The sequence below is a fragment of the Eutrigla gurnardus genome (assembly GCF_963514095.1).
Source record: "Eutrigla gurnardus genome assembly, chromosome: 6".
Classification (NCBI taxonomy): domain Eukaryota; kingdom Metazoa; phylum Chordata; class Actinopteri; order Perciformes; family Triglidae; genus Eutrigla; species Eutrigla gurnardus.
This window is the reverse complement of record NC_139920.1, coordinates 16,588,753-16,602,329: the sequence shown is the minus strand read 5'-3', so window position 1 is coordinate 16,602,329 and position 13,577 is coordinate 16,588,753. Positions and strand designations below refer to the sequence as shown.

Sequence of the window (13,577 nt, the reverse complement as noted above, 5' to 3'; positions counted from 1 at the left end):
TAGAACATTTACAAATGGGTTTTATGACACAGACCACAGGAATTGATAGAAACTGAGGTGCTTGTTAACATTATTAAATATTATTAAAGAATGTAACATTATAAATGAATTAGTTCCTTTCACAGCAGCCATTTTGACATGTAATTGCAGGGCAAAGATAAGTTCAATTAATTGTGGTCCCATTCTATTTAGTGTCACAGCCAATGTATTGAGCCAGCGTGCACAATCCCACAAGCCCTGGCCCAGCTAAATGGAACAGGGCCATACTTCATGTTTTTAATCACACCTGTTCACTGTGCATTACAGTGTATTTTAATTGGAATCCATTGATTCTTTTTCTACTTACAAACTTCCCCTGTGATGTGGACTGGAAAACGGTGTAGTTACAGATTCATACACTAGGTGACAGCATGGCTTTAAAAAAAGCAAGTACATGATGTCAAATATATGTCAAATATTTGGAAAGACTAGTGAGTAAGGCACAACCCTTGAGGATGTTGATTATTAATATACTCTAATCCAGCCTTAAGTAGTAATATGGCAATAAACTCACAAACAGGAAAAGTTCAAATCGAGAAGAAATTCCTGCCTCTTACATCGTAAGTTATTACATCTGTGACATGAACTGTGGTTTTCTGTGTGCGTGTCCACAGGTACGAGACGTTCAATCAGGGCAATGCAGATTTTTGAACTCCTAACTTCTCCGTATCCTGATCGGCCAGATTGCAAGAGAGATCAGGGAAAGTGTTGCAGCCAAGGTCATGCCCCCGGTTATCATCACTATGACGTCACGATAAAACCAGACACAGTCTGAGCAGCAGGCCTCTGTGCTGTTAGAGAGAAAAGAAGAGGAAATGAGAACAACTTTTGTTCAAGAGTGACAAAAACAAAACAAAAAAACAGCGTTTTTAGACCCTCATCCTGCTGTGAGCTACATAGAGATTTTATAACTATTTGTTTTACTTACTTACACTGAATGAATATTCTCTAATTGATAGAGGCTCACCTGCACGGTCGCAGGCTCTGGATGGCGATGATCACCACACCATTAGCCAACTTGTCAGTGAGGCTTATCGATCCGTAAACAAAGGCTCCACTTTGCTGTCGAGCGAGACAGATCACAGATTATTAGAGTCACTGCAGCGAGGCAAAATGAAGGAGATCTCTCTGAGAGGGCGACACAATTCGTCACAGCACTATTTTCTATGAATCCCTTTATCCACTAATTTCATTCACCTCTTTTCAGAAAGACAGGCATGAGAACAGATGCAGTCCACAACAAAGGTTCCCGTTCCATTACCTCTACCTATTACAATGCACATATTTATCATACTGTAGGTCTTAACTATGCTCTGGATGGCTGATCCTAATGAGATATTTAAACCAAAAGGGCAGCAGATTGTTTTCCTGCCGTGTGATGACATTCATCTTGACCTCATTTATCTTGAACTCACCATAAAGTCAAGTGGCATGCGATTTCCCTAATTGGTTGGATTCTTGCCTTTTCAAAGACAATATTTGGCACACTAAACCAGGGGTTTCCCCAAGTTTTTTTTTCTAGGGACCCACTTTTTAAAAATGACAAACCATCGCAACCCAATTCACAACAGGCCTCATCTTAAATTGCTAGAAGGTTGAATTTACACCTTTATCTTCAATAGGTAAACCAGTCATTTTAGGAGACATAGGTTTAATAAATCATGTCTTTTTGAATGTTAATGGCTTCATAAACCAGATCAAATAAAGGCTATCAGGTGGAGTTGAGAGGTGCTCAGGTTTGTCGTCCTCTCATCAGTAAAACTGAATGTACACCAACCTTTTATAGTAGGTTCAATGTTATAAGCAGATTGTAATTGTCAGAACAATACGACCATTCAGGCTCCCTCGTGTGGCTCAAAGGTGTACTGCAATGTTTAATAAAAGTCTGTGGAAGAAATGATGGAAATTGATGGCAACCCATATATATATATAATAAAATCCCCTGCCAGGTGGGTCTAGGATTCCACTTCCCTGCCTTATCTGTGGCTGTCAGTCACTCATTTGTTCCTATTGAAGATCTTTGAAAAATGATCACAAATATAGAGTTTCACTTTGAAAAGGCTCAGGAATGTCCTCAAATAGAGCAGGTACAGTAGTTTTTATGAAAATGTTACTCAAGCAGAAGTGAATTGTACATTTGTTGGGGATAGATACAGATTTGGGGGCAGCATTATTGTTCTAATTGCTCCTAGAAAGCAATACACGGCCGTAGGTTAGTTCTCTCCACCTACTGTCTTCTCCCCGATGAGTTTGGCCGTCATGGACAGAGACATCACCATGATTATAGCCGAACCGGCTCCCAGCAGCACAGCTGCTCCAAAAACTCTCTCAGCTCCCATGCTCTTGTCCACAAACACCCAAGTGGCAAAGCTGAACACCAACAGGAGGCCGATGAAACAGGTAATCTGGTGGACAAACATATTATATTTTACTTTTCTGTCAAACCACTAATGTATTATTCATGCAGCAGACAGGAAGTCATAACTCAGAGTTGGCAAATTACACATTATTAGGCAGAGACTGACGTAGATTCCTATGAGCTTGCTGATTGGTTTCATGACCAGAGAGAAGACAAAGCCGCTGACGTACATCACCAGAGGTATGATGGCGATGAAGTTCTGAGGAGAGAGGAGGGAAACTAGTATACAGAGGCTATGTGACGAGTTACTATGATTGCACACTGAGTGGCCTCACCTTTGGTAAAAATAGTGAGTCTGTGAGGTAAGCGGAGATGAAGGACTGAGATAAGTTCACTATCAGTCTGGTGAACATGTACAGGAAAGCCACCTGTACAAGATTTAAAGGATCAATTCAGTGTAACTGCAGGTTTTAGCAAACAAATCTACAAATAGTACATAAACACAAGTATTTTAAGCAAGTATTTTACACAGTTTTAGATTTTATGCCATATGAAAATGAATTAATATGCACTAGAGACTTGCTTGAGTTGATTACTATGATCACTGCTGCCTCATCTGTTCTAATCTGGGTCTCTATGTATATACATTTCTTTCTTTTTTTATTTATTATAGCATCCGACGAATATGTCAGTATTTCAATTTAAACCCATTTTCCTCAATTAAAAGAAAATAAGCAAGACTCAAATGCACCGTTTTTCCTGCTTAATACACAGCTGATTAAAATACAGCTAGAAAATAACCAAAAATACGATTTCAAACAGGAAATAAGTTGCTAAGACGAAGAATACGACCATGGATTCAACGCTTTTTGTACTGGCGTTTTTGGCAACACCCAGTTGACTTTTGAATTAGAATAGATAATGTTATATTATAATAATTGTTGCATAATTATGCCCAGCAGTAATGTATCTCCACATAATTTAAATAAATGGAAGTAGACAGTTGCCAGGTGTGACAACGTACAATATATCATCATTTTTAAAACACTCCGGTAATAAGAACATGTGATTAAACGTCAAATAGAAAGGTGATCCAGAGTTGCCGTTCCAGGTGAGGACAGGGAGGAGTCAGCAGCCAGTCAGCCAGCAGGGATTCACCTGATAGTAGGAAGGCTCCTTCAGCCAGTGTTTCCACTGAAATACAGGACGAAGCAAAGCATCCTGTGAGGAGGAAGGTGTGACCTTCACATTCTCTCCTTTTGAGGCTGGCACGTTCTCTTTTGTGCCGACGTGGAATATCAGGGTGAACACAGCTCCAATACCCATCATAGTGAGGACCAGCGTCTACAGACAAAGAAAGACAGATTTAAAAATACAAAAAAGAAAACAGTACACGTTGTGATTTTGCATATCGTCTCTCTTCTTACCCTGAACAGAGGGATGTCCTGCGGGCCCAGGTTGTCTGTGATGGACAGACTCGCATCTTGCTGAGACTGGAAGTGAAACAGCAGCCAGGCCACAGTGAACACTGTGATATTGGCCATCACAGTAGCGGCGTACCTACGCAAGGAGGAATATATCTATCTGGTTCAGACTACACCACCTTGTTTCTGAAACGGAGGCTGTGATGACGCGTCCTCACCTTAACGCAGTGAGCTCCACCTTGTCGCTCTCGCTGGACACGAGCTCTGGGATGAGGGAGAGGTGTGAGATCTGAGTGGCTGCCCAGCCGAACATGTAGATGATGATGAAGGGGGAGAAGTAGACCAGCTGGGCCCACTGAGGAGTGTTGTCCTTACAGGCCAGGCAGGGGATGAACAGGAAGGGGAAAGAGACAATAACACAAACCGTCCCTGGAAGTAGAGAGGGCATTATTTTAATATTTACAATAGTATTAAATGTTCTAACAGCATCTTGCTGTTGTTTAAAGGCACCATCAACAAGATTAGATTCAACTAATAGTTTATAAAGCTAGAAATTAGCTCCGCCTCAACCAGCATCAATACATCCTGACATGTTGATGCATCAAAAATAATAATCCAATAATATATAATACACTCTCGTAGGTATACTACTTGATACTTCTGCTCCACTATATTTTGGAGGAATTTACTCCACTATATGTATTTGACAGTTTTACTACATTTTACATGAATGCATCACTATACACCTGTATATGAAGGCCATGATTCTGAAATGGGCCATTTCTGCATTAATACTTCTAGCCAATACTTAGTACTTAGTACATTTCAGGAGGAAGGTACTTTTGATACTTAATTCCCTTTATTTGTCTAGGGTGTATGACGTTGAAGTGCAGAACAGAAAAGCCTGAGGAGGACCGGAGTTCTCTGAAGTAAATCTTTGGTTGGGAGCGTTTGCTTCAATTAAGCAAATTACTTTCCCTGTCCTGCTTAAACTTGAGCAAAGTTTTGCCTACAGTACTTCGAAACAAAGTATTTTTCTGTCCCTCCAGGATTTTGTGGCCTTTTTTTCTCATTAAATGAGGCTTAAACTATGTAAGCTTTATGTGATAATGAAGAAGTGCACCTCAGACCCGAGTCCTGTACCAAGAAGCAGGATTTGGGGTAGGCGAGGTAGGTGTAACCCTAGAACCTGGGTATCAGCGTAGAGATCCTGTATATGATGAATTTGCTTCGTAAGCAAATTTACAACACACCCGGACAAAGAGCAAACTACAACATTAATACAGAGACGTTTGCATTCCAGGCTAAAAGCTAATCAGTAGATGCTGCCAAATGCAAAAATAACAGCTGACATTAAATCGACTGTGAGATTATGTAATTTAATACATTGATAATATCACTGCCCAAAGGCACGAATAGATCTGGCTAGCTAGGATCCATTTGGGTATTCCATTAAATGGACATTGCTCAAAAAGAATGACTAAGTAGCCTATCTCCAAAATTGACTTAGTATCTCAAAATAATGACTTATCTAGAAATTACTTAGTATCTCAAAATGAGAAATTCTTAAAAAATGCCTTAGTATCTTAAGATAATGACTTAGTATCTAAAAATTAGAAACTCTTAAAAAAATGACTTAGTATCTTAAGATAATGACTTAGTATCTAAAAATGAGAAACTCTTAAAAAAATGACTTAGTATCTCAAAATAATGACTTAGTATCTCAAAATGAGAAACTCTTAAAAAATGACTTAGTATCTTAAGATAATGACTTAGTATCTCAAGATAATGACTTAGTATCTCAAAATAATGACTTAGTATCTCAAAATGAGAAACTCTTAAATGACTTAGTATCTCAAGATAATGACTTAGTATCTCAAAATGAGAAACTCTTAAAAAAATGACTTAGTATCTTAAGATAATGACTTAGTATCTCAAAATAATGACTTATCGTATATCTAAATGAGAAACTAAAAACGACTTAGTATCTCAAAATTAGAAACTTTCTAAAAATAATGACTTAGTATCTCAAAATAATGACTTAGTATCTCAACATGAGAAACTTTCTAAAATAATAATAATGCCGTAGTATGGTAGTATAATAATAATGACTTATTTTCCACATACTATGTCTTCCACCCCTGACAGAGTAGCCTACTGTATGAGCGCCGAGCCTGACTGGAAACGCGTCTGAGGACCGTTCCCAGGTACGTACCCAACAGGTGCCAGGCTTTTCTCTTGCCGTAGACGCTCGTGGTTCTGTCGGACTCGTATCCAATCAGAACCGTGAAGAGCCCGTCCGTTAGCTGGCCGATGAGCATCAGCGCCCCGGCGTAGGTGCTGTGAAAGCCGAGCACGGAGTGGAAGTAGACCAGCTGGTAGGTGAACCACATGCAGGTGGTCAGGTCGTTGTGGAAATGTCCCACCGCGTAACAGAGCCGTCTGCAGACGGACAGAGAGCGCTCCGCGGGCACAAACGGCTCCATCACTTCACTCCAGTCCTGTGATAAAACTTCCTTTATTCACAATTAGAGTTCTGTCCTCGTCATATTTACAAATACATAATGCAAATAGTTACACTAACAGACGTTGAACAAAAGAAGAAAACACAGTTCAACCTCTCCAAAACGTCTCCTTAATGATCAAATCATATAATAAACGGGTTAAATGCCGGGCTGGGTCCCCACGCTGCTCAGCTGAGCCGGTCCGGCTTTCAGCAGAATCAAACAAAAGCTCCTGAACCATCAGCGCCACGTGACGTACACCGACGGCTTCACGCGCAAAAGGCGCGCGGATGCGTGTCGCGTGGACTATTTTGTTCTCCCCTGTTGAATGTCATAGATCTTTGCAATGTACACGCCTCAGGAAGAGTCTACATGAGATTAAGAACCAAGCCTTGGTTGCGGGAGACTTTTTTTTTTTTTTTTTTTTTAACACTCTTTGAGTTAAAAACAATTGGTTACTCCTCCTCGTGTTCTTCACATGGCGAGGAATACAGCAGGAACCCACTTCAGTCCTCCAGATCCTGCTCTACAAACAAATACATCTATCCTTCATCAGTAAAATCAATTGGGTTCGTAGACACGAAAAAAAAAAAAAAAAACGGACCACATTAGCACGAGCAAAATGTCTTCATATCATATTTAGCCCATTGCACTTGTGTTTGGGTGAATCGTGTTAATATGGACACTGAAGTGACATGACCTCTGTAAATGAGCATCTCAACTGGCCTCTGTTCAGTCCATCTGTATGGATGATTTCATTTGTAATATTTCCTTTCTGTAAGCTTCAAGTGGAAAATAACCCAAACAAGTTATGGTGGTCATCCTTCACATCACAGTGCTGTTAAAAGTTCACGTGGCATTCTTAAACGGGACACAAGTTCAGTTATGGGAGGTTTCTAGAGAAATAAACGTGATGATGTCAGAATGATGTTCACCTTTAAGAAGGCCTGCATAACTAACTGGGCATGTGAGGTTTAAAGGATGATGACAGAGACTATCCAGTTGCATTGTGGGAAAGAGAATCCAGTGTTTTTGGACCCATCAGGATATCTCGTCTCCTGCCCCTCCGATGAAGACCACTTTTCTTTTTTTAAAATGCCTCACAATATTAAAAATCGCTGGATTACTTCTTTAAGTCATTTAAGGCAATAAAAGTTGAAATCTCTGATTAGCTAGAAACTTAAGAGGGGGGGGGGGGGGGGGGGGTTACACAATCCTGAACACATTGGGAGCAACAAGCCTGACATCTCATCTTGGCCAAGAAATAAAGAACACACATAAAAGCCAAGGATAATATAACGGTTATGTTTCAGTTTTCTGATGGTTTGAGTCCAAATCATTTATCAAGAAAATAAAAATAGTCAGCAGATTAATTAATAATGAATACAATTAGTTGCAGCCCTTCACGGAAGTTGTTAGCAGCAGCAAGGAACTCAAAGAAGGGCAACCGGTTTTCTTTTTTTCAGTTCAGTTCAGACTTTTTTTTTTTTTTTTTTTGGAAGGTCTCTTTGTCTTCAGGCTCAGAAACCGCAGCCTATTAACTTCAGAGACAAGATGAACATTATGAAGCTAATTGAGCTGCGTGTCTGTCTGTGACCTGACAAAATGAAACGATGGATCTCACACACACACACACACACACACAGACACACACACCTGACATCTCCAAACGAAACAACACTGTACAGATGTGTCGATTGTCACAGCAGATGAAGGGATGTATACATGTTAGAGCAAGTGATGTGCACACATTCATTAAACACGTTCACTTACGAAAAAACCTCCACATTTGCAAACACACACACACACACACACACGTGCACACGCACGCACACAGACAGAGTAATCCAGTGAGTATTTGGGACAGATTAGATAAAATGTCATTGCGGGACACTTGAGCTTTAAACATTTTACTTAGAAAGGCACAAACTATGATTTCCTGGTAAATTATTTTGATGTAAGAAATAAAATTCAAACACATCTCTTTTTTTCTTCTTCTTCATGTAAATCGACAACATTTTTCTGCCATAACTCAGATATAAGCGTTTTGAAGGACTCTTCCTAGATCAGTCTTTATTAGGTTGTTTTCTTAACTGTTAATTTCAAACCTAAAGGTTTCCACTGTAATTGTTGTCTTTTTTTTCCCTCCAAAAGTGCAATAATAATAAGAGAGCTTAATATCCGTTTCTCTCAATCTTCCACAGTACCTGAGGCCAGTGACTGTGCTACAAAGTCCACGATGACAGACAAAAAGAAAACCAGAGTGAGGGAAAGAATTGAACTTCAGAACACTACAACATAAAAATAAGTTTCCAATGCAGGGCTTTGATTTTGAAAACTGAGGATTCGATTACAAAAAAAAAAAGAAAAGAAAGAAAAAAACATTAAAAACCTCCAAATTCTGTATTATAGATGAAATGCTTCCTGTGTCGCTCAGATCTAACATCAGCATAGTTCACCTTTTCCTCTTTACCTTGATCCCAAAACGCACACCAAAGGAAGAAAAGGAAAAAATAAAATAAAAAAAGGGAGCAGATTTCTTTCACTTGAACCACTCGAACGGTTCCCCTGATTAACAGCTGACTGTTGGAACAACACGCATTCTTATGGAATCTAGAATACACAGCCGTGTGAAAACTGGATCTTTTTTTTTTTCATATTCACGCCACAGTATTCGAGTTTGTTACAGCTTTTTTACTTTGTCTCAAGCCCCTCTCACGTTGTAATGCAGGTACGTTTATTTTTCGTTGATAAAAGGAATCAAGAGTCTGTTGTGGAGTCGGTAGGACTTCAACGTTCCTTTAACTCGCCAGAAGCCGGGGACTGCGAGAACAAGAAAGAGAGAGCGCGATTGGGGGAGGAGGGGGGGAGGGGGGGTACAGAGTGACGGTAGGAATAAGGTGAGAGGGATAAAGAGGCGAGGGGGAAAGCTGGAAAGAGATAAGGGATAAGGGGTCTGTGTAGTTGCTTCCATTTAAAACTTGACAGTGACCACAATGTTTCAAGTTCTCTCCGGTCTTTTCTTTCACTTGTGCCTCTGGAGGGCTTTCCTCTTTCTCCTTTTGAAGAAACAACAGCACCTGCAGCAAAACACAGGAACAATAAAAATACATTTAGAGGCACATCTGTACAAATGAGATATTGGTACATTAATAAAACACGCTGCTTGTAGGGCTTTGGCTTTAAATTCCTAGCTCAAATTTGGATATTGGTTTCCGGATTCACTTTCCTCCCATCAAAATTCACTTCATGAGCAAAGAGCGATGTAGAAAACCGCTGACAAAGACCGATAATGCATGCAAAGGTGTTCTCACATTACCTACATAACTTAATAAGGCTATATAAAAATGTCTCAACTTGGCTTCCAGTTTAACACTGGATTTGGACAGATTCAATACTATCAGCCCCCAGCCCTACTGCTGGCAGCGCTGTCTTCTAACAGCTGTTTCCTACTTGGTTTCGTCAGCCACTTCAACCTCAGTGGGAGCGGTTATGGGAGCGTTGGAGTGTCCGGCTGTGGGATCATCAGTGTTCAGCTCGCCATTCGTTGAGCTCATCACCTGCACGAGTACAAAAGGACACCAGACTGCTCACACACACACATGATACACTTATGGCTAATGACTGCAGGGTGGAGATCAACAATAACATACATCCTCTCTACGTATCTTCCCCCTGAGACAAGGAGAGCAGTTTTGCATGTAACCCGCAATGACCCAACTAAAGACATTTTAGTTTAAAGGTTATGTTCACATTTCTGTCATGTTTAAAAATGAAAATCAGGCTCCACATGGACATTTTGCTTGCTGTACTCGGCGCTCCCATTAAGCGGTTCTTTTCTAATGTTCGAGATGGAGTCCTCAGTCTTTGTAAATACACGTTCCAATTTTCAACTAAAGCTAGTTTAGTAGTAAAAGAAAATGTAATGTCAAATGAAAAATGCAAAAAAGAAAATATTATGATGAAGATTTTATCCTGGGGGTAATGGGGGCGGGACTAGATAAGCCCTGGCTTCTCCTGCTTTCCCTTTCGGCCATGTGCATTGTATTATTGAACAAAGATGTGTGATGATGATGATTTAACTGACATGCCCGAAATAAATAAATAAATTAATTAAAAAATAAAGCCAGAATGTGGTTTCAAAAGTTTTAGTTAGTTACAATTGTAGTTACAGTTAAATTATTATTAGTACAGAATTCCCCGTTTGCAGCTCAACACAGACACTGTGTCTATGGAAACGGTAAGAAGAAATCCCGTGCAAAAAAGACTACCTTGATCTAACCGGTTTCCATTTACAAATGTACACATGAGCATTTGAACAGGCAGATTTGTAAAAGGAACCAGTCCTTAAAAGTTGTAATTCTATGAGCCAACACTAGGTGGCATATTTGTATCACATATACTACAGAAACCTCTGATTTAAAATTATATTCATTTGGCCTTTTGACATGATAAATAAATGGAAAACAGCAAAACGATTTTAATTTATATTTTATATTGCACTACCATATTTGATGGTTAACTGAAAAACAAAACCCTACTGTGCTGCGTTTGATTTCACTAGTAGTTTGTGTTTTCAAATGACTTCAGAATCTGTATTTTATGGGGTTTGTGTGACATTTTCTATTGGATGTCATCTTTGCGTGGCCCTTCCTGTGGGCTGCCTACACAGCCGATGAGGCCAATGAAGCAGCGAGAGCAAGCGGAACAGGCGAAGCCTCGACACACAGGGATTCAAACAATGATGCATACACACAATGAGTCAAGAAAGAGCACCTGACAGTCAGGCAGAGTGGGAACAGTGAGAGGGGGTCAGACAGACAGAATTATGTGGCTTCATGCATTAGCCACCAGAGCAGCAGCAGCAGCAGCAGCACTAGCACTAGCAGTAGCAGCAGCAGTAGTAGTAGTAGCAGTAGCAGCAGCAGTACCTGAACAGAGCCCCCTAGCTGCTCAGCTGTGAGGTGCGACCCCAGAGTCTCCTTATTGGTCACTGGAGTGGGTTGAGACTCACTTCCTTTGGGCTCAGGTGACTTGACGCAAAGAGCAAAAAGGGTAGAGGCAGGTGGTGGTGAAGTGGTGAGAAGGAGGAAGGGGAGGTCGACGGGTGAGGGGGTTGAGGTGAGGTGATGTGGAGGGAGGGGGTCGGGGGTCGGGGGAGGGGTGTGGAGGGAGGAGGGACAAGGAGGAGGGGGAGTGAATGAAAACAAAAACAAAAAAATTATAGAAGACATCTCCCAAGCAGAAGCAGGCTTGTTAAGACAAACTATGTTAATAAGGGAGAAGAGGGAAGCAAAACTTTATGCAAAGCACAGATCAACACACTAACAAAGTCATGCAGGATTAAAAGAAAACAGCCTTGATCACTTCAACTACCACTGCATATTCAATAAACATGGCCAATTATCTATATTACTGGGGATTTGGTTAACAGTTTTTCATTTAGAGTCATTTTTATTTTATTTTTTATAAACATTGTGGTTTCATTTGCAGACCTAACTCCTCTTTATGCTGCGGACTGTTTTAACCAGAATGTTACAGGTTTTTACAGTCATGAGCAACATGCATGAAACTGGAGGTGGGGCTTTGCAAGCTTCAAAAAGGTGGCAAGTTGTTGCCAAACCAATCACGGTCAATGGACGGCAGTAAAAAGGGGTGAGAGTCCATTGTAATAAGTCAATCATAAACTCGAAAACACTCCCCGCCTGGCTTCATAGGAAACAATGAGCCAGACTTCTCAAGGAGAAAAACACGATTGATTTGAAGGATTTCAGAATCATTTTCCTGCTAAGCTCCTGATTTACCATACCTCTACTTAACAACCAGAGAAAACAAGGCTCGGATAGCATGCCAATAAAAGGAAGAAAATAAAAACACTTTGTCACACACTAAGCATATCGCTTGTCATTACTGGTATGAACAATGCAATTTGCATTTTCAACTCATGCATGCAATGACTGGAGCTTAGAGTGGCAAGGTGTGAGGAATACATTGAAGCCGTAAACGGTGCATTTTATTTTTACTGCAGAAGCAGGAGAGCCCGCCTCATGAAATTGCATGTCCTTTACTGGTATAAGATCCTTTTTTTTTTTTTGTACACGTCTTGTTGTCCGACAGAGACTTTGAGGAACGATGACGTCACTGCAGAGCAGTCAGACTGTAGACAGGAACAGGAACGAAGGAGAAGTGGAACTGAAGAGCCATTTTCTCCAGGAAGTTGATTACACTTGGATACGTAACCAGAGAAGGCTGGAGGAACTTGAATGACAGGGTTGGCTGGATGGCTGGCTGGTCAGTCAGTTGGTTGGTAGGTAGGTGGGTGGGTGTGGTGCTTGTAGTGTTTAACTGCTGATGACCTCACCTGGTTTTTGGTCTGCTGTTGTGCTTTGTCTCTGCTGCTCGGCTGCAGGGGCGTGTCACTGGGGATCGGGCCTATCGGTGTGGGCTGCAGGTAGGAACAAATAAAGACAATTTAAACAGAATACAGAGACAAACTATGGTGTTGTATAGATGTATATATACATATTTAGCACCTATAACTGCAGCATTTTTACATCACAAGGTTTGAAAAAAACATTTCAAGAGCAAGTGAGAGCAATAAAGCAACTAGCAATGATGAGCCGCTTCTGCACGTTTCCACCGTTGCCATGTGTCCATACGCTACGTTCACACTACAAGTTCACACCATGGCAAATTCTGATTTACTGCTCAGATTCATTTTTTTTGTTTGGTTGTTGCTATTTTTAAAATGTGGCCAATAGCCCAGTGTGAACTGGTCAGGGTCACTGACCGGCATGGACAAATTAACAATAAAAAAGACGTTGCACGCAGCACGCAGCACGCAGCAAAAAAAGATGGAAAAGTCGTTGCTTATGTATATTAAACTGAATTTCATTGTGCAATCCTGTTGTCCAATGACAAAAAATTGAACCCCGAGTCCTTCAGACTCGACGGTCCAATCCAAGCATTTTAGAAAGGAGGGGGAGGATGGGTGGATTTGGTAAGAGGCACTCACAAGTGATTTGCCGACCCAGTCATATTCATAGTCAAAGACGTAGCCGTTCCTGTCGAACAGATCAGTGAAGAGCTTCCTCAAGTAGTCATAATCAGGCTTCTCAAAGAAGTCCAGCCTCCTCACGTAGCGCAGGTAGGTGGCCATCTCTTCTGTTGCAAATGAGAACATCGTTAAATTCAAATCTGGTTGAATGCAGAGGAATTTAAATAACAAGGTAAATAGGAGGATGGTGGTTG

General features: G+C 40.7%; 2 protein-coding genes across 5 annotated transcripts in view; both read right to left on the bottom strand.

Annotated features, from left to right (window-relative positions):
* Window positions 1–128: 128 nt before the first annotated feature.
* Window positions 129–6,322, bottom strand: mfsd12b (major facilitator superfamily domain containing 12b). The gene is made up of 9 exons (XM_084011895.1): window positions 6,038–6,322; window positions 4,041–4,251; window positions 3,826–3,958; window positions 3,557–3,742; window positions 2,734–2,826; window positions 2,565–2,657; window positions 2,271–2,444; window positions 1,007–1,101; window positions 129–830 (listed from the first exon to the last, which is right to left on the bottom strand). The coding sequence occupies exons 1-9, from the start codon at window positions 6,306–6,308 to the stop codon at window positions 695–697; spliced, it is 1,392 nt and encodes a 463-aa protein (XP_083868021.1). The 5' UTR covers window positions 6,309–6,322; the 3' UTR covers window positions 129–694.
* Window positions 6,323–7,829: 1,507 nt separating this feature from the next.
* csnk1g2b (casein kinase 1, gamma 2b) overlaps window positions 7,830–13,577 on the bottom strand; it is a 33,517-nt gene continuing 27,769 nt past the window's right edge. The window contains exons 8-12 of one of the 4 annotated variants that reach the window (XM_084011896.1): window positions 13,342–13,490; window positions 12,688–12,771; window positions 11,258–11,359; window positions 9,780–9,886; window positions 7,830–9,406 (exon numbers count right to left, since the gene is read on the bottom strand). In XM_084011896.1, the coding sequence (XP_083868022.1) occupies window positions 9,352–9,406; window positions 9,780–9,886; window positions 11,258–11,359; window positions 12,688–12,771; window positions 13,342–13,490 (497 nt within the window). In that variant the 3' untranslated portion in view covers window positions 7,830–9,351. The remainder of the gene's footprint in view (window positions 9,407–9,779; window positions 9,887–11,257; window positions 11,360–12,687; window positions 12,772–13,341; window positions 13,491–13,577) is intronic. The other 3 variants (XM_084011897.1, XM_084011898.1, XM_084011899.1) reach the window with 3 other exon arrangements.

Coding starts and splice junctions, on each gene's coding strand:
- mfsd12b (XM_084011895.1), bottom strand. CDS start 6,308: ATGGAGCCGTTTGTGCCCGCGGAGCGCTCTCTGTCCGTCTGCAGACGG. Junction 4,252..6,037: donor AAAAGCCTGGCACCTGTTGG/GTACGTACCTGG, acceptor CTCTACTTCCAG/GGACGGTTTGTGTTATTGTC. Junction 1,102..2,270: donor AACTCATCGGGGAGAAGACA/GTAGGTGGAGAG, acceptor CTCGCTCGACAG/CAAAGTGGAGCCTTTGTTTA.